The following is a 23,859-nucleotide window of genomic DNA, read 5'->3' as shown; positions in this document are numbered from 1 at the left end:
AATATTTTCGCCCACTCAGTAGGTTGTGTTTTCATTTTGTTGATGGCTTTCTTTTTTTTTCTGCTTTATCTCCCCCAACCCCCCGGCATATAGTTGTATGTCCTAGTTGCACGTCCTTCGAGCTGTGTAAGTTGATGGCTTTCTTTGCTGTGCAGAAGCTTTTTAGTTTGACGTAGGCCGCCTTGTTTATTTTTGCTTTTGTTGCCTTTGCCTTTAGAGTCAGATCCAAAAAGTCATCGCCAAGACCAACGTCAAGGAGCTCACCGCCTATGTTTCGTTCTAGGGGTTTTGTGGCCTCAGGGCTCACATTCAAGTCTTTATTGTACTGCATATTTGAAAGTTGCTAAGACCCTAAATCTTAAAAGTTATCCTCATAAGAAAAAAAATGCTTGTAACTTTGTGTGGCAACAGATGGTGACTAGATTAGCTGTGGTCATCATTTCACAATGTATCCAAACATGGAATCATTATGTTGAACACCTGAAACTAATATAATGTTATAAGTCACTTATACCTCAATAAAAAAAAGTTGGGGCTTAATACACACAAACAGCAATCAGAACTCTGAACACCCTGTGTGGAATTGAGAGAGGAGAAATATGGAATCCAGGAAAAAGGGAGATGTGTAAGGAAATATTTAACCTAATGAAATCACAATGTTATCTAAAATCAGTGTATTGCAAACAAAGTCAATGTTTGAGCGCTGGTGCAGTGGCCTTTTGATTCTGATCGCACTTGGGATGAGAAAACGTTCATGGGCGTGGCTTCAAGACCCCAGATGACACGTGTGGAACTGGGCATTACTGGAGCAAACAAAACATCCGTGCAGTCTATCTGCTTACATCCTCAAGAGGGGATTCCGCAAGGATTCGTCACATTCCTGGCCTGCAGGGAAAACGGCATCATGAGCACAGCAGGAAAAGTAAGCGAAAAATGTTTTACTTTTAGAATTCTATTCTCATTAATATAATACACGGACAATGTTTAATGAACAATTTAATATGCATGTCTAAATTAGAAGCAATATATATTGAAATACAGCATAGAGTATATGCTTCATTACACAACACATATTGAACTACGATTGGAAAAGGCTATTCCTAAATATCTTCAGCCAGAATGTGCAGCATTTGTACCTCCAAAGTCTCTATGTGCTCTGTTAAATAAATGTGCTGTGGTTACAGCCGATCATGAGTAATCCACAAATCTAAAGTTGGAAACGTTTTTAGTCAAGAAGTCATCTGTATGTTAAGAAAGTTATCTTTATATTAAGAAACCATAATTTAAGTGTTAATCTTTATAATCATATCTTTTATGAATACGTAAAGTTGAGTCTGACAGAAGTTTGATCCATCTAAAGCATCAGAATGATCCTGGGTAAGCCAGCCAAGTTCGACATGCAAATTCCGACCTAAGAGTCCTGTTATGGCACAGTTCAGCACCCTCCCAGAGAAATCCTCCAGAACACTATCTTCTATGTACAAAAGTCAACGTGATTTCACACAATCATTAATACTAGTGCAGTTTGAATCACTTAGGAGCGCTGGGAACACAGAGACTGGGCCCTGGGTCTTCTGCAGAGTCAGCGTGTGTGTTCAGTGCTTCCAGGCCCAGAGAGGCAGGCGGTCATTCAGCGTCGTCAATTCCTCCCGTCTGCCTGCTCAATTACAGCAGCCTGTCAACTCTTCCCAGGACATTTGTTGTGTTAGGAGCGAATCACACATTATAACATCTTGCTCTGATAACTCAGTTTAACATTCTGAGATTTCTACACACACTGTGTGACACAACAGGCCTGTATCAGTGAGATTGGATGGAAACCACATGGGGAACCAATTGCCAGTTTTCTTATTCCAACTGTCTTATTTTCATTCGTTACTGATTAGCATTTACAATGGCATTTACATTGCAAATGAAGATTAACTAGGGGGAAGAAAAATTAAAATCGCCAAAACTCAGCTTAAGAGAAATAATGAGTTCAGAAAGCCAAACAGTAAAGCCAATGTAGTAATGAAAACAACAAGTAACAGGCACTCAATCCTCCCCTCAGCTGCCACGTCCTAACTTCCAGCTCCGTCACAACGCTTCCTTGATGTCTCCCTGTCCTGTGCTACATCGTCTTCACATGCTCAATGGCAACAGCAATAATACTCCTTTATTAAGTGTTGTGAGAATGTAATGAATTAATACCGGCAAGCAGTAAGAATAGTGCGGGCTACAGAGAAATAATTCAATAAATGTTAGTGACCGCTATCTTTGTTGTTGTTATTATTATGTTACCTTTTGTTAATCTTTCACCAGCATGAGGTAGTGAAAAGATAAAGGTAGATTGATATCAATTCTCCAGACAGCCAGCTTCATTACTTTAGGAAAATTGCTCAGTCAATTTCTACATCAATTGAACCTCGATCTTTTCATCTGTAAAATAAGACCAATAATTCAAAAATACTGCCCGGTGAGGTTTACAGACAGAGCATGTAACTCACACAGCACAGGCCACAATGTGTCTGCTGCATCACAGCACCCGATAAGCCACACCTCTCTACCACTGGTGTATTACTTCCAAGGACGCTCACATTCATGTGGCATTGACCACGACAGGCACATTGCAAAGTGGGACGATTTGACATGTAAATAATGAAAATGAATTGTTAGATAAATTTCAGTTGAATTTTTTATCATATTTGCAATGATGTCAGTTCTCTCTAGAAAAATATTCTCAACTACATACATTTACAGCAATCAAGACAGGTTTTATATTACATTCCCAGGCACTGAAAATATGTGTTGAACTTTTATTTTTAAGAATGTCTATGGGTAAGCCATGTTAGCTAGAAAGGCAAACACACAGCTCTCCCATTTCAAAATACGTGTGTGTGTGTGTGTGTGTGTGTGGCTTTAATTTCTAAAATTTTTGGCTCACATCTAATCTGGAAGGAATCTTTACACATAAGATGATAACGAAACAGAGCTGCCGAAGTGAACTTTCAAATTAGTGGTGCAGACAAGCAGCACACAGAGTAGCAGGAGAGAAAATCAAAGGAGGGGAACAGGCAAATCGAGAAGAAGTCTGCTAGGCAGGCAGGCAAGTAGAGAACGGGAATCACGTGTCCGATGGCTTGTGCTTAAGCGGAGAATTGAGCAAGAGGGCAATAGATTTCACATGAACAGAATCTGTCAGCAAAATAACAGTGATTCAGAACTTTAAGTGCCAGCCAACAGGTGTGGGTAAGCAAGCAATTTCAACACCGCCTTAGGAAATATCAGCAATAAACAACCTGAAGAGAAAAAAAATACGTGTGGCCTAAAAGAAGATATTCCATTTTATCTCAATGTGTCATTAGAGTTAATTCTGTTTCTCTGTCCCTATGTTCTTGCTTTCCACATTTTTATAAAAAGGTATTTTTACTCTCTTTGCAAATCAGACGTTGTTCATTTCTATGGAACACTTATGTTCCAGACATGAGTCTAGATATGGCACATAAAAAGATGAAAGACTCAATCCTTGACTTCAAGAGTGCGGAACAGCTGGTGTCATCTTTGTGTTCAATTTCCAGGTAATAAAATGCAAAGCAGCTGTGCTGTGGGAGCAAAAGAAACCATTTTCCATAGAGGAGGTGGAGGTCGCACCCCCGAAGGCCCATGAAGTCCGTATAAAGGTGAAACATTTTTCCACTTGTACTGAATTTTAGGTTTAGAAAATTAAGAAAACAGGAAAACTGGAAAGAACCAAAATCCATCAAGGGGCAGTATTTGGGGTTTTTTGGTGAGGAAGATTAGCCCTGAGCTAACATCAGCTGCCAATCCTCTTGTTGCTGAGGAAGACTGGCCCTGAGCTATCATCCATGCCCATCTTCCTCTATTTTATGTGGGACGCCTGCCACAGCATGGCTTGATGAATAGTGCATAGGTCCACACCCAGGATCGGAACCAGGGAACCCCAGGTGCTGAAGCGGGGTGTGCAAACTTAACCTGAACCTAACCCCTAGGCGACCGGACCAGCCCCAAGAGGCAGTTTTTATATGGTCATCCAGACAGTGGAATTACATTTATTGTCAAGGAAAGATATAAACAGCTAAATTTTTAAAAAGAAACCAAAGAGTATATAACATAAAAAAAATTAATGTATGTGTTTGTACAGAAGAAAGTACAAAGGGATTTATATCAAGATTTCAAAATCAATTGGCATTAGATGGTGGAACTTAAGTGACTGTTTTCTGATGCTAATCTGAATTATCTTTACTTCTATAAAAGGGATGCGCTGTTGTATATTTATAAGACTTAAATATTTCAGAAACAATCATTTCACAGATTATTCCAAATTGTTTAATGCAGGAAAGGCTCATGGAGGAGGGTTTTAGACTGAATAATCTTGGGGATAAACCGCAAGTTTTGTATCTGGGAAGAGAAGGGATTACCGGCAAAATCATGAAAACACTTTAGAAGCCCAATTTCAGGAAAGTGGATATAAGTCCACGTGAGGGCCACAGTTTCACTGAATCCAGTCCTCCTCCCTTTCCCCGTAGATGGTGGCCGCAGGAATCTGTCGCTCAGATGACCACGTGGTTAGTGGAACCCTTGTCGCACCTCTTCCTGTGATCGCAGGCCATGAGGCAGCTGGCATTGTGGAGAGCATCGGAGAAGGCGTCACTACAGTAAGACCAGGTACAGATTTCACACTTGGGGGGGTGTGCCTCGGTTCAGGCTCCGAAGATCATCCAGGCTGAATGAGGAAATTGAAGCCATGAGAGGTGAAGGCCCTGTGGACGGTCTCAGAGGAGCTGGGACTCGAACGGAGGCCATCCCCATCACCTCCCCTCCCTGCCTGCCTTGCTCTGACATGTGTGTGCATGCTCTCCCACGCTCTCTCCTTGGCAGGCGTTTACTGAGTGCTTTCTAGATGTCAGGTGCCAGGTTGGATCCTGGGCTGCGTGAGGACCAAAAGACACGCAGTGCCTGCCAGAACGAAGTTCATAATCAAACAACTGCCATTTGAGTGTTGCTGAGCACGGCCAGCCAGGGCCCAAGAGAACCACAAACGAGACGAGGGAAAGACATCAGTCCACATCCTGAACCTCTGGATCAGTGTGTGGAAACTGCTCTGTGCCGCCAGCAGCTCACAGAACGGGGCCACGAGGCTAAGCCTGAATCATAATGTGATCTCTGCTGAGCTGGAAGCAGAGTCCCTCCATCGGCTTCCTCTTCCAATATGGCCTCCCTTCTTGTTTGTTTAAGTTTTTAATATTATTTTGCTGGTAAAGACTCACCCTGAGCTAACATCTGTAGCCCATCTCCTCTTTATCTTTCCCTCCCCAAAGCCCTAGTAAGTAGCTGTATATTCTAGTTGTAAGTCCTTCCAGTTCCTCTGTGTGAGGCTACTGAAAGATGAGTGGTGGGGTTCCTGCTCCGAACCCAAGCCGGGTGGGGAAGTGGAGCTCCCCAAACTTTAAGCACTAGGCCATCTGGGCCGGCCCTGGCCTCCCTTCTTGAGCCCAGAAGGAATGAAACAGACCACTTGGAAGCAAAGGAAAGGGACCTAGCAGAACTAGCAGTTTTATTACCTTTAACCAGGGTTCAATGTGACTGGTTACAAAGTACTATTTCATCTTTAACATTTATTTTATCCTAATTTTATTGTATAATAGTATAGGCAAATATTTCTAGAGGTAAAGGGTGAATAAATAGAAAATTTCTGTGTCATCTTCTCCATGTAAAGTTAACCTATTAAATGTTATGGCCAACCATTTTCCTGGGTCTTGTGGATAGAGAGCATAGATGATTAACAATAAAAATTGTGTTTAATTCTAAAAAATGACTTTAGCCAGTATATTTGACCTCCCCCCTTAACCAAATACTTAATGGACATGTGGACAGAAAAGAATAAAATAAATTATCTGCCTTGCATTTTAGCTCTCAGTATCTGCTTCAGTTAGAAATCAATTAATAATGAATGACGCCCTTACTTTCCACCCCTGCCCCCTCCACAGTAGCAGGAGAAATAGATGATTCACAAATGATCAGCCATAAACATTTGACAGGCGGTTCCTACTCTAAAGAAAGCATCGAACTCATTGTTGAGGACTGAGGCTTTCAAAGGAATTTCTCAAATTCTTCTTTGTCCCATTTTTTGTTAGTTTCCTTAAAAAATGAATAAAATTTCAAAGCTAAGTACTCATTTCATAGTAAAGATAAGGATAGTCACTTTGAAAAGCCAAGAAATGGTTGTCAAAATTCTCACTTTTACTGTACTCCAAACTATCACAAAATACCAGATTCCCCAACATCTGGCAGAAATATGGCAGCCTACTCACAACTAACATTTATGTTTATACTTACAGTGACAATATTGAAGGTTTAAGGAAGATTAAATGAGATGATATGTATAACACCACCAGGAGAAAGGGCACACAATAAAATAACGACTAATACAGTGGAACCGCTTTTAAACATTCATGGTTTTCCCACATTTGCACTTCTTTTTTGACAGTCCTCGGGCACATATAAACCCAAATCAACAATGCCAGCAGGCGATGGCCGATGGCACGGTGCTCACCGCATCCTATTTCGTGGAGACTTTTCAAAGACATGTCTCTAATACACACGCATAAGCTTTAACTTCTTGCTCTATTAATTCCCAGATAGAAGTTTAAGAATTTCTTTTATCCTCCTCTAGGTGATAAAGTCATCCCACTCTTTATTCCCCAGTGTGGAAAATGCAGTGTTTGTAAACACCCTGAAGGCAACCTCTGCTTGAAAAAGTAAGTTTCTGCTACTCTCCTTACACAGCCATAGATTTGCACATAGGTTATAACCGTCTCATGCCCTTGTGTGTCTGTGTGTTGCACTGTCTAGTCTGAGCATGCCTCGGGGAACCATGCAGGATGGTACCAGCAGGTTCACCTGCAGAGGGAAGCCCATCCACCACTTCCTTGGCACCAGCACCTTCTCCCAGTACACCGTGGTGGACGAGATCTCAGTGGCCAAGATCGATGCGGCCTCACCGCTGGAGAAAGTCTGTCTCGTTGGCTGTGGATTTTCTACTGGTTATGGGTCTGCAGTCAAGGTTGCCAAGGTACGAATGACAACGGGTGATAAAACCGGTTACACTCAGACTGTCAGGAACCAAAAGGAAAGCAGATTCTCACAGGAATCAGAGATCATTCTTCGTACATTTACTAGTAGCTTTCCCCCTGCTCCCATAAGAACACTGACGTACTCCATAGAATTGAGGGTATCGAAGATGAGTAGGAAAGTGCCCTCAGAAGGAATGGAGAGCATATCCTAGAACGTTGATCTGTTTATCACTGATGCAAAAGCAGTTGGTAATTAGTCACGAAACAGTAAAGGTGTCGTTTTCAATAATTATGCTTGTTTATTTGTTCTTTGGGATGTCTAAACTCTAGAGCTGGCTGCTCATTCAGTCATTCATTCTACAGTGAGACAGCACCAACACGCACCAGGCACGGTAGGGTCTGCCGGGTTCTGAGGCAGCAAAAGTAAATGAAATGAAGGGGTTGCCTTTGGGGAGTATCTAGTCCAGGGATCCTCCACGCCCAGGATTAGGATTAACAATAGACTCCAAAGCCTTACCTGCTACCCCTCCAAACCGAGGGCCATCAACACACCCACTCTGTGGATCCCGATGAGGAAAGCGAGGAAGCTTCAGTGATGCGTTCATTCCACTGCTATGTCTCATCCTCTGCCATGAACACACACACACACACACACACACACACACACACACTGCTGAAGTGGGAGATTCTAAGGAGAGGTTCTCTAAAGGCTCCTTTCCACAAACGGTTGGAAATCCAGCATCTTTTCATTTTATGAAACTGAGGCCCAGAGACATAAAGCTATTTGTCCAAAATCTCACAGCTGCTTCGTATGAGAGCTGCAATGAACCTCTCTCTCAAAACTCCTGCTGATTCATAAAGCATAACACATAATTACCAGCACTTTTAAGTCATGGCCACAAGCCTCATATTTTCCTGAGTAAGGCAAAGAGGGGAGCCGTACCCCAGGGAATGATTACGAGGTACGGGAGGAGCATTTTACCCTCACTGAAGGCTGACTCCAGCAGACGAGGGTTAGTAAACTGTCCCTAGCCACCTTAATCAATTGAGAGCACGTGTTTTCCAAATTTCTGTGCTTGCATGAAGGCCCTTGTGCAATGGCATCATCTGTTTCAGCAGGTGTTCTAATTGAGCAGCAGCCAAGGGCACTCATAATAATGGATTTCATCCATTATTAACATAGACCAACTTTTCATTGCATTATCGTCCCTTAGTGTATGTTAAAAAGCAGGGAGAAAGACCCACTAAGATCACATTGGCCTCAAGCTGTATTATCTTAAAGTTACCTGTGAGTTTCCCCTGGCCTTAGGTTTTGTGTTAACCTCAGGATAATTCTTCCATGTTTCAGAGCTAATTTCCGCTCTCATTATACTGGTTATGACTACTGAAAGTTAATCAACCAAGGAGTTAACTACTGAGGGTTCATTTGGACTATTTTTTTCAGTCTCCTGGAATAACGTTTTCCACTTATTATCTCATTTCCCAAAAATTGTGTTTATGTATGTGTGATGTGCTGAAGCTGGATGTCAAGAGATTTGAGCCTCTAGACTCTCTTTAAGAGGGAAGTCACCAGCATTTAGAGCTCAAAGATCATCCAGGCTCCCAGCTCCCAGCCTGGGCTTCCCATTGGAGTCACTTGGGGACTGGGTCCCACCTGCCCAGATTCTGATTTAATTGGTTATGGGCTGTGACCATTGAGATTTTTTTAAGTTCCCCGGGTCTAATGTCTAATGTCCAGCAAAGATCTAGTTCAAACCCCTCAACTTAAACACTGAAACAACTGAAGCCAAAAGAGGTTTTGACAGGAGGTTGGACATAGTCTGAGCAGCTCCTGAAAACGGACAAGGCATAGCACTTTCCACAGCTTAGGAGCTCTCCAACAATCATTACTTGATCCATTTTTGCATTTTCTACAAACACAGGTCACCCAGGGCTCCACCTGTGCCGTGTTTGGCCTTGGAGGAGTGGGCCTGTCTGTTATCATGGGCTGTAAAGCAGCCGGAGCGGCCAGGATCATTGGGGTGGACATCAACAAAGACAAGTTTGCAAAGGCCAAAGAAGTGGGTGCCACTGAGTGTGTCAACCCTCAGGACTACAAGAAACCCATCCAGGAGGTGCTGACAGAAATGAGCAATGGAGGCGTGGATTTTTCATTTGAAGTCATTGGTCGGCTTGACACCATGGTATGTACTGCAAAGTGCCCTGAGATCTGCTTCTGCATTCTGGAGGATGCTCTCAGGCTGCAGAATAGAAATATTCTATACAAGGAACATTTTTAAAGCTACGAGCGGTGATTTGCCAGCTCCTGTTTGTTACCTGATTGCTTAATTTATTGTCATGAGAAATCTTTCATTCCATCAGTTAAGCGAAACAGTTATACCTAATATTTCCCCTTAGCAGAGGTAGGAGGTTTGTTTATTGAGCCGTTACAAATTTACCTTGTTAATCTTTAGTTAAAAAATTCAAGCTGAAATATATACAATATAAATTCTGTTCTCAAGTTGGCAAGTTTGATTTTTCCCCACTTTCTGAACAATAATTTTTTAACAATTTTTATGTTTTAATGAATTCTGATTTTTCCCACATATCATACTTTGGCCACTGGAAATAATGAGCAATTTCACGCTTTGAATCATTTTATGAACAGAAAATATGTGCTATCTTACCACAGCAGACCACGCAGTGGTTCAAAGTGAGCACCCAAACCCGGGAGTTGGACTGAATACTGTCAAAAGTCAGCTGGGTTTTGCAATGAAAAAGTTTGAGATAGCTATCTCCTAGCATTGTTTCCAAATTCCATTGATAATACACGGAACATTCTTAGCACAGTGCTACCTGTCAAGTGGTCAGCGCTTAACAAATGTCAGCGGGTGTTATCAATATGAAACACTGTTCCCAGTCTTGCAGTGCTTACAGCAGCTTTGGAATATACATGATATTACTTTCAAATAATTACAAATATCATCAATTGCAAGAGGGAACACATTTCCAGCTGTATTCCACTAATCAGAAGCCTCTAGAATCTACTGAAAAAAGTCCCCAGAGACCAGCAAGTCCCCCTTTTGCGGTTCTCCAGCAAATCCCAGCTGTGTCGGTGAGAAACAGGAAGAGTGAAGCTCTTTGCGGTCTTGAGCTGGGACGATATGCCATGGGTGGCTGAGGTTCCAAGAGAACCCAACTTTTCCGAGGCTGTGTCTTTCCTCCTTATGCCCTTTTGCTGTGGTTTCCCTCCATTTTCTGACGTGGAATTGGGTTGTTACTTTATTTGAAGACGCCAATGTCCAACGCCACACGTCCTGAGGTGATCTGGTCTTCCACATCTCATACTTCAAAATCAAAGGACAGATCACTATATCTTGCTGGGGCATCCTAAACAATTTTCTTAAGACTGACAGCTTTAAAAACCCGACTGGAGGACGAAGGCTTTCTTTCAACATTCCAGAGTAAGAGGTATGGTTTAAAGTAAAACCAATGAACATTTTTGGGAGGTAAAAGCACATTTAAAACCTGTCCGTTTTAGGCCCACAACTATATGGAAAAGGTGCTCGACATGGCTCGTCGTTAGGGAAATGAAAATCAAAGTCACAAGACACCACCTCACATCTTTTAGAATGGCTGTTCTCAAAAAGGCAAGAGATAATAAGTGTTGGGGAGGCGGTGGAGGAAAGGGAACTTTTGTGCATTCTTGACGGGAATGTAAATCAGTACAGTGATTATGAAAAGCAGCATAGAAGTTCCTCAAAAAATATAAAATGCAGCCACCAGATGATCCAGCCATCCCGCTTCTGGGTACATAAGCAATGAACATAAAATCACTTTCTCAGAGCGATATCTGCACCGCACATTCATTGCCGCATTATTCACAAGGGCCAAGACGTGGAGACAATAAATGTGCACTGGCAGATGAATGGATAAGGAATCGTAGTGTAGATAGATAGATAGGTAGATAGATAAACAATTTATTCAGCCATAAAAAAGAAGAAAATCCTGCCATTTGCAACAACGTGGGTGAATCTGGAGGACATATGTGAAGCGAAATAATCCCAATGCAGAAACACAAGCACTACGCGACATCACTTATATGTGGAATCTAAAACAGAAACTCTTAGAACCATTGAGTAGAATGGTGGTTGCAAGGGGCTGGGGAGCAGGGGTAACGGGTGGATGTTGGTCAAAAGGAACAAACTTTCAGTTATAAGATGAGCAAGTTCTGGGGATCTAACGTAGAGCGTGGTGAGTACGGTTACTAATACTGTATTGTACACTTGAAATTTGCTAAGAGAAGAGATCTTGTGTTTTCACCACACACACAGGCACAAATGGTAACTATGTGAGGTGATGGTGTGTTAATTAACTTGACCGTGGTAATCATTTCACCCTGCATATGTATATGAAATTGTCACGTTGTACAACCTAAAACAATTGCATTGTACAACCGGAACATATACAATTGTTATTTCTCAACCATACCTCAATAAAGTTGGAAAAAAATAAAATACATAAATCAGAAAAAAATGTACATTTTAGCAATGGATGGTAGAAAGGGGATGCATTAAAAAAGGAGACCATCAAATGGACAAGAAACAAATTTTGATGATGTAATTGACCTTATATCTTGTTCACCATCAAAATACCTGCTTCAGGGGCCTGCCCGGTGGTGTAGTAGTTAAGTTCACGCTCCACTTCGGCAGCCCGGGGTTGTCGGGTTCAGATCCTGGGCGCGTACCTACACACACTTATCAAGCCATGCAGTGGCAGGCGTGCCACTCATAAAATAGGGAAAGATGGGCCTGGATGTTAGTTCAGGGCCAATCTTCCTCAGCAAAAAGAGAAGAGTGGCAACAGATGTTAGCTCAGGACTAATCTTTCACCCCCTACCCCCCAAAAGAACCTGCTTCAAAGTACTGAGTTCAAAATATCTACTTAATAAATAAATGAAAAGTGAGTTAACCAACTGAAATTGCTTGCCGGTCATGTGATGATAAACGTTAGCTTTATTTGAGGAATCAGATTTTATGTGTATGTTTGTAATGATTTTTGCCTCTTTATTACTTTATAAGAAAGAATTAAGGTCACACAAATTCATTCATCCACTGTCCTATTCAAGAAATATTCTCTGGGCGTTTTCTAAAGCCACAGCTAGTGGCTTTAAGAAATCATGAAAAACCGAGGAACAAGAGATGCAATCTCTTCCCTCCACACACTCACGATCTAGCAAAATCAATATTGCGTGATACTGTGCATCATGAGTGGGGGTTACCAGAGAATCCAATTTGATGGTGCGATGGATTGATTTTATTCCAGGTGGCTGCCTTGTCATGCTGTCAAGAAGCATATGGTGTGAGCGTCATCGTAGGAGTACCTCCTGATTCCCAAAATCTCTCTATGAATCCCATGTTGCTACTGAGTGGACGTACCTGGAAAGGAGCTATTTTTGGTGGTATGTTGTTAAGCTAGAGGGCCAAATTCTTATTAACCTCAGGACTTCTTCCCTTTTACAAGTGGCAAGGCCAGTTTTTAAAAGGTATCCTGGTTAAAAGCAAATTTAAATTCCTTTGTATCTCTAGGCTCCAAATCAACTAGATGTAGAACTAATGCACGCAGAAGGTCCCGACATAGACTTTTCTGGTGTCCCCATGAACTAAGTAGGCGCTTTGAGCACCTCTTTCTATACTCGAGACTGCACAGGGCACCGGAATACCTAGTAGACCCAGGAACCCATAGCAATAATTCATGTCTGCATTCATCGCCCACATTTAGACAACTGCTAAATTTGCTCCTTGACTGTGGGAGTGCCCGTCTGTACCATAATTTCTCTCTGAGAGAACTGACAACCAGGACCCAAGTTAAACAAAGGCCAGACCACTGCGAAAGGATATTAACGCACACTCTCTTATGACGCTCAGGAGAGTGGTTTGTGGAATGCAGCACTTTTCATAAACTTTCATTTACATTCTTTTTGGAAAGTCTCCTCTCCAATTCTCCTCTTACCCCTGGCTGAAGCCAACAACTATGTCGCTTTATTTTCAGGTTTTAAGAGTAAAGATTCTGTCCCCAAACTTGTGGCCGATTTTATGGCTAAAAAGTTTGCACTGGATCCTTTAATCACCCATGTTTTACCTTTTGAAAAAATAAATGAAGGATTTGACCTGCTTCGCTCTGGAAAGAGGTAGGTTTTAAGTTTCTTTTTATGGTGGGTTTTGACCAAGAGAGAAAAGAAGATGGAAGGATGAGAAAAACAGAGTGCCTTGGTTTTCCATCACCAGTTCAATCTTTGCATGTAGAACATTTAGGACTATATGGTGAGAAGCCAAGAACAGTTGCTTTGCATTTCCTGTTCTGCTGAAGCCAAATTATGTTGGTTACAGCAAATCTAAACGATCAGAGCCATTCAGCCTTCTTCACAAGAAAACACTCACCCTGGGCGAGGAAAAAGAATCAGAGACTCATGGTCATAATTATAACCAGGAGTGATGGCAGCCTCTGCCTGGCCACCAGAAAGGTGCACCATTAATGGCTATAAATTTAAATTCTATTCAGTACATCCCAAAAATTCACTGTGGGAGTAAGTGGAGCTACAATGGGATTGCTTTTTATACAGATACCACAATTTTTTCACAAAAAATCACAGTCTGTTGTTAATTCTTCTTTCCATTTACAAAGAATTTTTCGCAAATAAAAATTAGTATATTGGGGGCTGGCCCGGTGGTGTAGTGGTTAAGTCTGCACGCTCCACTTCAGCGGGCTGGGGTTCGCATCTTTGGATCCTGGGCACGAACCTACACACTGCTCATCATCCATGCTGTGGCAGCGTCCCACATAGGAAAGAGAGGAAGATTGGCACAGATGCAAGCTCAGGGACAATCCTCCTCACCAAAACAACACAAACAAATTACTCTAGAGAGGAAGGGTACAAAATGCTATTTTAAATGTTGAAGTCTTTTCTTCAAAGCTTCGGAAATTAAGCTGATTCCAATTCCTACCTGTGACATTTAACTTTTACAGCCACTTAAAAGGAAGGATTGTGTCACCTGTGTTAACATACAAGGCAGAACTAGCAAAAGGCACTTCTATCTAACTCCACCTTCTCGTTTCAGAGTCCCTGCTTTTCCGCTGCCTCACACTTCTTCTCGTGAGGTTTTCAACTTTAAACAGCATTTCTTAAGCAGCCACACACATAACACATTACACTAGACGCTTAGTGTGATGAATATGATTGAGGAAGGAAAGAAACTAGGATCCAAAGAGCACCAGATTCCATCCTTTCTGGAAAGCAATTTGGTAATTTGTATTAGAAACCTTAAAAAAACTTAGATCCTTTGTCCCAGCGTTCCATTTATGGGACTCTATTCTACTGAAGTAGTTAGAAATGCAAACACGCAGTGATTTAAGTATGTTCCTCTATCATCTATAATATCAAAAGCTGGAAACATCCTGAAAGCGTAACATGAAGGAGATGCTTAAATAAGTTCCAGCCTTGTACTAGGAATCAATGAAGTCATCAAAAAGAAATGCTTTCATAAAAGTGGGAAAGTCTCATCATGTAAGTTTAGGTTATAGAATAGAGAAAATAAACATATGTACAGTATGATATGAAGTTTTCAACAATAGCACTAAAAATTTACATGTGTCTAGAAAAAAGTTGACCAAAATTCAAGAAAATATTAACACTGATTATCTCCATGTTCTGGGATTACAGGTTACTGTTACTTTCTTCTTTACACTGTCCTGGAGTTTCTAAGTTATCTACATATATTTCTCTTGTCATATGTCTGTATATACAGACATATAATTTCTTAAAGACACAAAGACCTTCATTTTATAAAAGTATTTTTCCCTCAGAAGATGGTTTTTGGAAAGGACATTGGTTCTAGTGTAAATGTTACATGTCCGATCTGCCCAAGAATGAAGCCTCTCTGAATACAAATCAACTTTATCATCTACTTCTAAGAATCTGAAACATTTCTTCGTCAAAGCTCTATTAAACCTTCAACATAGTTTAACTCTGTTACGTTATCGGTTCCTTCAAGCAAATGACCTCTCATCTTGTAGTTTGTACAACTTTGTATTTGGTTTACACCCCAGCATCCCACACTAGACGTGTGACCTACAGCGAGTTAAAAAGCTCTCTAGGTCTCAGTATTTGTAATCTTAAAGGTGGAAATCATATTAGAACCTGCCTCATAGTATTGCTGTTTGAGGTTTAAAAGACATAATGCATGAAAAGCATCTGCAGAGAGTGTGAAAGACAGCAAGAACTGCTTCCATACCATCACCCATTGTAGTTTTGTATTCAATATTATGTCAGGCGTGTAGGTGCTCAATAATGATTTTTTGAGGATGCTACTATATAAAGAAGCCTAAATGGCTGTCAAATTCACGATGTTTTTCTTGAGCTTAGGGTTGGGGAAAACACAAGCAAGAGCCAGGACAAGATGAACTGCCCTTTTACTTGACTCAACTTGGGTGCAAAGGCATGGGAAAGGAGTGGCGGGAACAGACACTTTTTCACTGAGACATGTCAAGTGCTCTCGGACTCTCACACAGAAGACTGAATGATCTACACGCTAAAGCCATTGACATCTTTTATTTCCTGTTTCAGTATCCGTACCATCCTGACGTTTTGAGACCATACAAATGTCTGCACTTGTAGCCGTCTTCTGGCTCCTCTATCCTCTGGATCATCAGCCAAACGACATCAATAATTCTGTTCCTCAAAGATGCTATTAATAGTTACCGCTGGGAGCTTTCTAAAAGAAACAAAAATTGATGTGAAGGCACTTTTCAAGCAAACGTTTAAAATCCAAGTGAGAGCTAGAGGAACCATCAGCTGGGTAACTGAGCCTACTAAACTTTCCTTCTTAATCATTCTCCTCACGTTGAATCCTGTCACCTTTCCCATTGAGGGAAGGCATGTGTTTTGACTTCTTGCATGATTTGTATCTTGGGCACCCTTAGTATTGAAGCCGGGGGTGGGGGGTCCTCATGATACTTGCCCCTCAGCATACACGTGATGGGCTATTGTGCTCTAAGCCTTCTCCTTCTACAAGCATTTCCACTGTCTGTATTTGCCTTTTGATGAAGGTAACAAGGTCGCACAGTAAAATACAGTCTGTGAAAAGATACACTCAGATTTATAAGTGGAGAAGGTCTAGAACTTCTAAATGCAGGGAATTTCTTAGGAAAATGTCATACATTTTTATAAGGTGGAGGGAAATGTCTTTATTGCTTTTATACTGTTGGCAGTGGATATATGATCGTTCTTTTAAATAAAAGCAGTTTCATGCGACGTCGTATTAAATTTGAAAAGGGCCGTATTAAAAACTCCGTAATTTTTATTCATGGAAGTGCTTTATTGGTTAAACAATCTTAATTATTACAATTAACTGAAAATGAGTCTTAAGGTAATTAAAAAGCAATGTGATGGCCTTAAATGTAGGGATGGGAATGAAGCAGCTATGGACACAGCCTGTAAAATGGGTAACCAAGAAATGGCACAAATGTCCAAAGCAATATACTTTCCAAGTAGAGGCATGTGCATTTACAGATGTACACTTTTTCAAAAATTATCTTCAATCTAGAACTATTCTATGAGCTACCGTGTCTTAAATCAAGTCGATAACTCTGGAATTGGTTTAATTCTTGGATGTGTGAGAGCCTATGGTACCCATTTGTTAGTGCTCTCTCATTCTCAGGGGAAGATTTGCATTTTGAGCTTTGTCTCTAAATACGTAACGAAAGCTTGCTGCTTTAAGGAGTTTTAGCTCTCTCTAAAAGGGTTCCTTCTATGCCTACGATTTGTTGGATGCTGTGGGAAGGAGTGTAGACTTAGAGCAAGTGAGCTACCACTTCATTGTGACCTACAGTAAGTTACTCAACCTCTCTGAGCCGACGCCATCCTTTGTTTTAAAGATTGCTCTACCAACCCATTACAGGTTCGCGGAGATTAGATGAGATGATGCTACTGAAAGGGCACTGTCAACTGTGAAGTGCCCTGTAAATGCAGGGAATAGTTTGATTGTTTTTTCAAAAGTGCTGAAGGAGATATTTAGGATCAAGGCAGCTTTCAGAATGCCCCTGAGATAACATCATGGGACTCTCTGGGTCCCACGTTGCTGGGTGCTCCGATGTTTTTATATTGGTGCCGATGGTGTGAGATCCAGAGGAAAAAGAGATGGTCCTAAATGCCCACATCACATTAGGGGGCATATAATCCTGCAGGTTGTGCAGAGGCCTGCATCCAGTTCCAACCCTCCTTCCTCTCAGGTTGTGGGGAGTAGGCAGACAGCAGGTTGGAGGTGGGCTTGTCGGTCCCCTCACAGAGGGTCATGGTCCTCCAGGGCTGTGTGGGGAGGTGGGGTGGATGCCTCTGACCCAGCGCTGGCTCTCTGTTTACATTGACACTGACGGAGAAGGAGGCAGGTTGAAATCAAAGAAGAAAAACGGAATCACAGAGTGGCTGGTATTTTGGTAGCCCTGTAATGGCGCACATGGCCAGGGCGTCCTGCTGGCCTGCAGCAATGAAAATTTTGACTCTAGAACAAGAATTTCCATATGTGCTGGTCTCCTTAAAAAAATGTAGCTGTGAATGTTTGCAGCTTGCACTCACTTTTAGCCAGCTCTGAGAAGCTTAGTCGAAACAAGGAACATTTTCAAAGTTTGAAGGGAATTTCACGTTGATGGTTTAAGTGATAGCTCTGATACAACAGCTTAGCCCCTCCGGAAATAGGACATGAACAACAAGAAGCAATGTAAGTGAACTCTGAATTCACCCTTTGATGCTTTACAGATCACACAAGCAGCCCTCGGATTAGGAAGAAAGCCATTTTGACAGAATCATTAGGAAATGACTCAGAAGTTGAAGCAGAGTGAGAGCAAACCTGTATTTGACAGTTTCATTCTTAGAAACTGACTACCTAATTCTCTTAGCAAATGATCGTTGTACAAATAACTGCTAAGTATTGTCTGAAAATGTTAAAGCAACAATTTTACTGAAGTACATTAAACTCTATTTGTCAAATACCTAGCAATATTCAGGAAATGGGCCATTGCATAAGAAGAGCAGTCAGAATCAGTGGGGCCAGAATAAAAGCAGAATGGGAGCACTATACTGGGGGCCACACACTCTTTCGATGCGACTGATGGTCAGGAATGTGGACTTGGAGTTAGGTTTTGTGTTTGGGGAAGACAGTGATCCAGTTTCATTCTTTTGCAAGTACCTGTCCAGTTTTCCCAACACCATTTATTGAAGGGACTGTTCCTCCCCCATTGCATATTCTTGGCTTCTTTGTCATAAATTAATTGACTGTATATGCATGGGTTTATTTCTGGGCTCTCTATTCTGTTCCATTGTGGTCTGTGTCTGTTTTTATGCTAATACCATCCTGTTTTAGTTACTGTAGCTTTCTAATATAGTTTGAAATCAGGGAGTGTGAGGCCTCCAACTTCGTTCTTCTTTCTCAAGATTTCTTTGGCTATTTGGGGTCTTTTGTGATTCCATACAAATTTTAGAATTGGTTGTTCTATTTCTGTGACAAATTTCATTGGAACTTTGATAAAAATTGCATTCCATCTCTAGATTGCTTTGGGTAGTATGGACATTTTAACAATATTAATTCTTCCAATCTATGAATGTGGAATATCATACCATTTATTTGTGCCTTCAATTTCTTTCATTGATGACTTATACTTTTCAGTGTTTAGGTCTTTCACTTATTTGGTTAAATTTATTCCTAGGTATTTTATTTTTTCTGATGCAATTGTAAATGGAGTTGTTTTCTTAATTTCTCTTTCTGATAGTTCATTATTACTGTCTAGAAATGCAACAGATTTCTGTACATTGATTTTGTATCCTGAAGCTTTACTGAATTCATTTATTAGTTCTAACAGTTTTTTGGTGGAGTCTTTTGGTTTTTCTATATATACTATCCTGTCATCTGCAAATAGTAACAGTTTTATTTCTTTCTTTCCAATTTGGATGCCTTTTATTTCTTTTTCTTGCCTAATTGCTCTGGCTAGGACTTCCAACACTACGTCAAATGGAAGTGGTAAGAGTGGGCCTCCTTGTCTTATTCCTGATCTTAGCAGGAAAGCTTTCAGGTTTTTACCATTGAGTGTGATGTTATCTGTGAGCTTGTCATATATGGCCTTTATTATGTTGAGGTACATTCCCTCTATACCCATTTTCTTCAGAGTTTTCATCATAAACAGATGTTGAATTTTGTCAAATGCTTTTTCTGCATTTATTGAGATGATTGTGTGATTTTTTTATTCTTTATATTGTTAAGATGGTGTATCACACTGATTGATTTGCAGATGTTGAACCATCCTTGCATCCAGGAATAAATTTCACTTGGTCTGGTTGTATGATCCTTGTAACGTATTGTTGAATTCGGTTTGCTAACATTTTGTTGAAGATTTTTGCATCTATGTTCATGAGGAATATTGGGCTGCAATTTTCTTTTCTTGTAGTGTCCTTGTCTGGTTTTGGTATCAGGGAAATGCTGGCCTCAAAAAATGAGTTTGGAAGTGTTCCCTCCTCTTCCATTTGTCGATGAAAATAATCCAAAACCAATCTATAAATGAAAATTTGGGAGAGTTTATTCTGAGCTAAAATGTGAGGACTATGGTCCAGGGCCTTTCTTCCTGAAGGAAGAAAGGGCACCAAAGAAGTGGGGTGTACAGAGTGGTTATATACCCCCAAAGAGGACGTTTCACATAGGATTGAAATGTCCCTTTTACAATAGTCGCGAGACTGCTCTGTCAGCACAGCGATTGATGGACACAGCAGGTAGATCTGATGTCTTGGTGAACACAGCAGAATGGCAGGTCTGTTGTCTCAAGCTGGATGGTCACAGGTGAGCTGGGTGGTCAAAGGTGAGCACAGCAATTAGTTCCTAGCCTAAGGAAAGATGCTTATCCTTAAGGAAATGCCAATGTGGGGGGAAGTTGCACCTTTATCTTAAGGCCATTTGTTCTTGCGGTAGTAAATGTTTCAAGCAGATATACAATGCATGCTCGATGGCCATGTCAGGCCCTTTGGGAAAAAACAAAGTCAGGCCGAATTAGGTTTACACCAAATGGCTTCCTCATATACTCCAATATCTCCTATTGCCTGCCATTTCAATTTGTCACATTTTTTGGAAAAGTTGGAGAAGGAGAAGGATAGGTATCAGTTCTTCTTTGAGTGTTTTGTAGAATTCATCAGAGAAACCGTCTGGTCCTAGACTTTTGTTTGTAGGAAGGTTTTTAATTACTAACTCAGTCTCCTTACTGGTAATAGTCTTTCAGATTTTCTAGTTCTTCCTGATGCAGTCTTGGAAGGTTGTATGTTTCTAGGAATTTATCCATTTCTTCTAGATTGTCCAATTTTTTGGCATATAATAGTTTGGAGTAGTCTCTTAGGATCCTTTTAATTTCTGTGCTATCAGTTGTAACATCTCCTCTTTCATTTATGATTTTATTTATTTGAGTCCTCTCTTTTTTTCTTGGTGAGTCTAGCTAAAGGTTTGTCAACTGTGTTTATCTTTTTAAAGAACTAGCTATTGGTTTCATTGATCTTTCCTTTTTTCTTTTTAGTCTCTATTTCATTTTGAACCCTAACTCAAGCCTTAGAAAATTAGAAGTGAAAGAAAAGCTAGAGTGAAGTAAATTCCATCACTAATGGAAGGAAATACTAAGGCATTTGTTTTATCTTTCCAAACTCTTGAAACTATAATGAACAGCAGAAAAGATTTAGAGTTGTCAGCGGCCATTTATTTTACATTTGGTTCCTTCCCCTCCTTCAGGGACATTCAAAGACAGACCAGTGAAGAATATACTGTTTGGCTTTTGAGCGTGAGAGAGATTTGAGGCTCTCTGAGCTATTCATTCTTCCTCTCTCTCCAATGGTTCTGAGGAGAAAGAAGGGAGTGAAGAAGAAAGGGGAGACGATAGCACTTACAGCCGAAAGTGATACCTAAAGGAGAAGTCGTCAAAGTTTAACCTGAATCTTGCATTCTATGATTAGGTTGATTGTTACCTAGAGCTAAATATTTATGCCTAAATGAAGGATAAAGAGGAGTTTGATAGAAGCAGATTTAGGGCACGGCTTCCCAGACAAAGGGATCAGCATGAAAAAGCAGAATGTGTTTAGGGAATTATCAACATTTAGTATTGCAGTTAAGTGTCCACATTCCGCTTCAGCAGCCTGGCGTTCGGTGGTTCAGATCCCAGGTATGGACATGGCACTGCTTGGCGTGCCATGCTGTGGTAGTGTCCCACATATAAAGTAAAGGAAGATGGGCAGAATGTTAGCTCAGGACCAGTCTTCCTTAGCAAAAGGAGGAGGATTGCCAGCAGATGTTAGCTTATGGCTAATCTTCCTCAAAAAAAAAAAAAAAAAAAGAGAGAGAGAACAGAGCCTGTTTCAGGACACTGCCAAAGGGGAAGGAGCAGCTCAGATAAATGACCTATTCGTAGGAAGTATAGGTGACTTGGTCCCAAGACTGAAGGAGTCCAGGGGGTGATGCGGTTTGGGGCAGGCCGCCCCAAGATGTGCCACTCTGGTATGTGGATTATTTCGAGCTGAGGACAAGAAAGGCTCAGAAGACACAGGGAGAACATTTTATCTTCCCCCAAACTGCCTGAAAGAATTTAACCTGGAAGGCGTGTTCCAGGAAGGAGCTAATACCCTAAGATAGTTGTAGGATAATGTAAAATAGGTGTGAGAGAAAGGCACCAACAGGCTCATTCTTAGCCCAGCAAAACTCGTTTAAGAAACCTTTGCATTACTGTCTCCATGTAAATTGTCTTCCTTCCCTCTGAAATCCCAGACCACTACCCCCAACATCCTCCTTTGCCTTCAACTGAAGATAATATTTAAGGTGGCATCTTAAATATTAAGACGGCCACACGGCCGTGTTGCTCAGTCTTCCTGGGTTTCTCCCATGTATCACGTGCTTAAACTTTTTGGATTTTCCTCCTGCTTTTCTGTCTCATGTCAATTTACTTCGCAGCCCAGCCAGAAGGACTTAGAGTGGGTAAAGCAACTGTCTTCCTCCCCTACGGGTGCAAGGGAGAAAGAGAATTGAGGCTGATTCCAAAGTGTCTGTCATGACACCTGGGTGGGGACTTTTGGCCCCTTCACCAGTTTGGGATCGACGAACTGATCAAGTATCTGTGGTGAAGATCGTTATATTTGATATTGGATTTGACAAATGTGGAGCGCTTCTCAGATCTTCAGATGGAGTCGTCTATACAACGTCTGCAGCTGAGAATCAAGTTCTGAGATACATGTACAGATTTGGGGTTGATTCCCATTTTAATAATTCCTCCCTGTAGAAGTCCTCGTTCCATAGCATTGACTTCTCCCACAGCCCCCTCCCAAAAGAATTACAAGGCGCAAAAATGGGATTTAAGTTCTGCTGATCAAATACACTCTTCAGAGCCCACGCTGGAGAAGTGCGTTTTGTGAACAGAGGCAGGGTATGGAGCATCCATTCTGCTGGTGCAGATTACAGCAAGGGTGGAAAGGTTCTGGAGAGGGAGTCAGGAGCTGTCCTGGCAGCTCCCTGATCAATTCAAGGGCACAGCTTCTTTGGAATGACAGGTTCTGACAATATTTTTGGAAGCTCAGCCGAGAGTCTGCTTGCTCAACCATCTCAGTGATTCTGTGAGCTACATACCTCCTTCAAGAATCCCTGCTGGGTAAACGAGCTTAAGTGGACTCTGTTGTCTATAACAATGAACACTTTGACAAGTATGGGGTGTTAGCTGAATCCATGGGTATAGATAGAGATTGAGGCTGGATAAGGAGACCAACTAGGAGAGAATTTCATTGAGTGTGGTAGATGAGGGGGAAATCACAAGAGATGGATGAGAAACACTGTAAAGGAAGGATCGCTGAGACTGGTGTCTGTTCGGAGAGACAAAAGCCAAAGATGACCGTAAGTCTAGACATCAGGGGAGGGGTGGTGAAGAAGGATAATCTTCTTGACATATAGAGAGCAACAAAAAAGATGGGGGTATAGATTAAAAAATTGGGCCATCTATTAGAAAAATGAGTTTTTGAGGTGACAGGAGGCTTTTAAAGATGTGCAGTAAGGAGACGTGAGACTTGAGGTCCCAGAGGGCACAGGAGATGAGGCAGTTTTTCCAGGTAGAGGTCATAGTAAAAAGCATGAAAATAAAAATGAGAGCAGAGGACCGCTGTTGGGATATATTCCCATCTTTGGAGTAAAAGAAGTAAGTTCTGGGGGAGGAGAGAGAAGGAGCAGCCATAGGAGACAGGAAGACGACCAGGAGACCCTGGGTTATGGAGGCCCAAGAACTGAGGAAGAGCTGCCTTTGACCTCTGAAAGTGGCAGTTCTGGAGAAGACAGGAGACCAGGAGGAGCAAGCGGCATAAACACTGAAGTTCAAGGGTTGAGCTGTCCGAAGAAACAGGCAAGTGTGGGAAATGTTAACAAGGGGGACAAACAGACTAAAACAGCAGTAGCAACAGGCCCGAGAGGACGTTTCTTTTAGGGCTAAATGAACATGGCAGTGCAGTAGAAAAGAAACCAATAAAAGACTTTAAAGAGTAACAGATTAAATTGCCCCAGAAGACACGGGAGATGGATATAGCACACAAGAGACGTAAAAGCCACGAATGTGAACATGGAGATTTTTGAGATAATGAAGGGAATCTCTTATATGGGATTAATCTTCCCCATAATTTACACATATGGGGAAATGCTTTCCAAATTCCAAACATCCTAGAAGGGAACTTCCAAAATATGATGTGTGGACTGGACATTACCTGTAG

General features: G+C 41.4%; 1 protein-coding gene across 1 annotated transcript; it reads left to right on the top strand.

Annotated features, from left to right (window-relative positions):
• The first annotated feature begins 217 nt into the window (after positions 1-217).
• Positions 218-16,411, top strand: LOC103567542 (alcohol dehydrogenase S chain). Its single transcript, XM_070612613.1, has 9 exons — positions 218-922; positions 3,558-3,659; positions 4,527-4,665; positions 6,674-6,758; positions 6,853-7,072; positions 8,996-9,256; positions 12,378-12,513; positions 13,104-13,242; positions 15,676-16,411. Exons 1-9 carry the CDS (start codon positions 755-757, stop codon positions 15,698-15,700), a joined length of 1,275 nt encoding a protein of 424 aa, XP_070468714.1. The 5' UTR covers positions 218-754; the 3' UTR covers positions 15,701-16,411.
• The last annotated feature ends 7,448 nt before the right edge of the window (positions 16,412-23,859 follow it).

The sequence above is a fragment of the Equus przewalskii genome, chromosome 3, assembly GCF_037783145.1.
Source record: "Equus przewalskii isolate Varuska chromosome 3, EquPr2, whole genome shotgun sequence".
Lineage (NCBI taxonomy): Eukaryota > Metazoa > Chordata > Mammalia > Perissodactyla > Equidae > Equus > Equus przewalskii.
The sequence above is the reverse complement of the archived record's forward strand: the minus strand, read 5'-3'. Positions and strand labels throughout refer to the sequence as shown.

What these genes read in the sequence shown, in the direction of transcription:
- LOC103567542 (XM_070612613.1), top strand. Translation starts at nt 755, where the DNA reads ATGGGCGTGGCTTCAAGACCCCAGATGACACGTGTGGAACTGGGCATT. An exon ending in CCCATGAAGTCCGTATAAAG is followed by an intron (nt 3,660 to 4,526) that starts GTGAAACATTTT and finishes CTTTCCCCGTAG; the next exon opens with ATGGTGGCCGCAGGAATCTG. An exon ending in CTGCAGTCAAGGTTGCCAAG is followed by an intron (nt 7,073 to 8,995) that starts GTACGAATGACA and finishes CTACAAACACAG; the next exon opens with GTCACCCAGGGCTCCACCTG.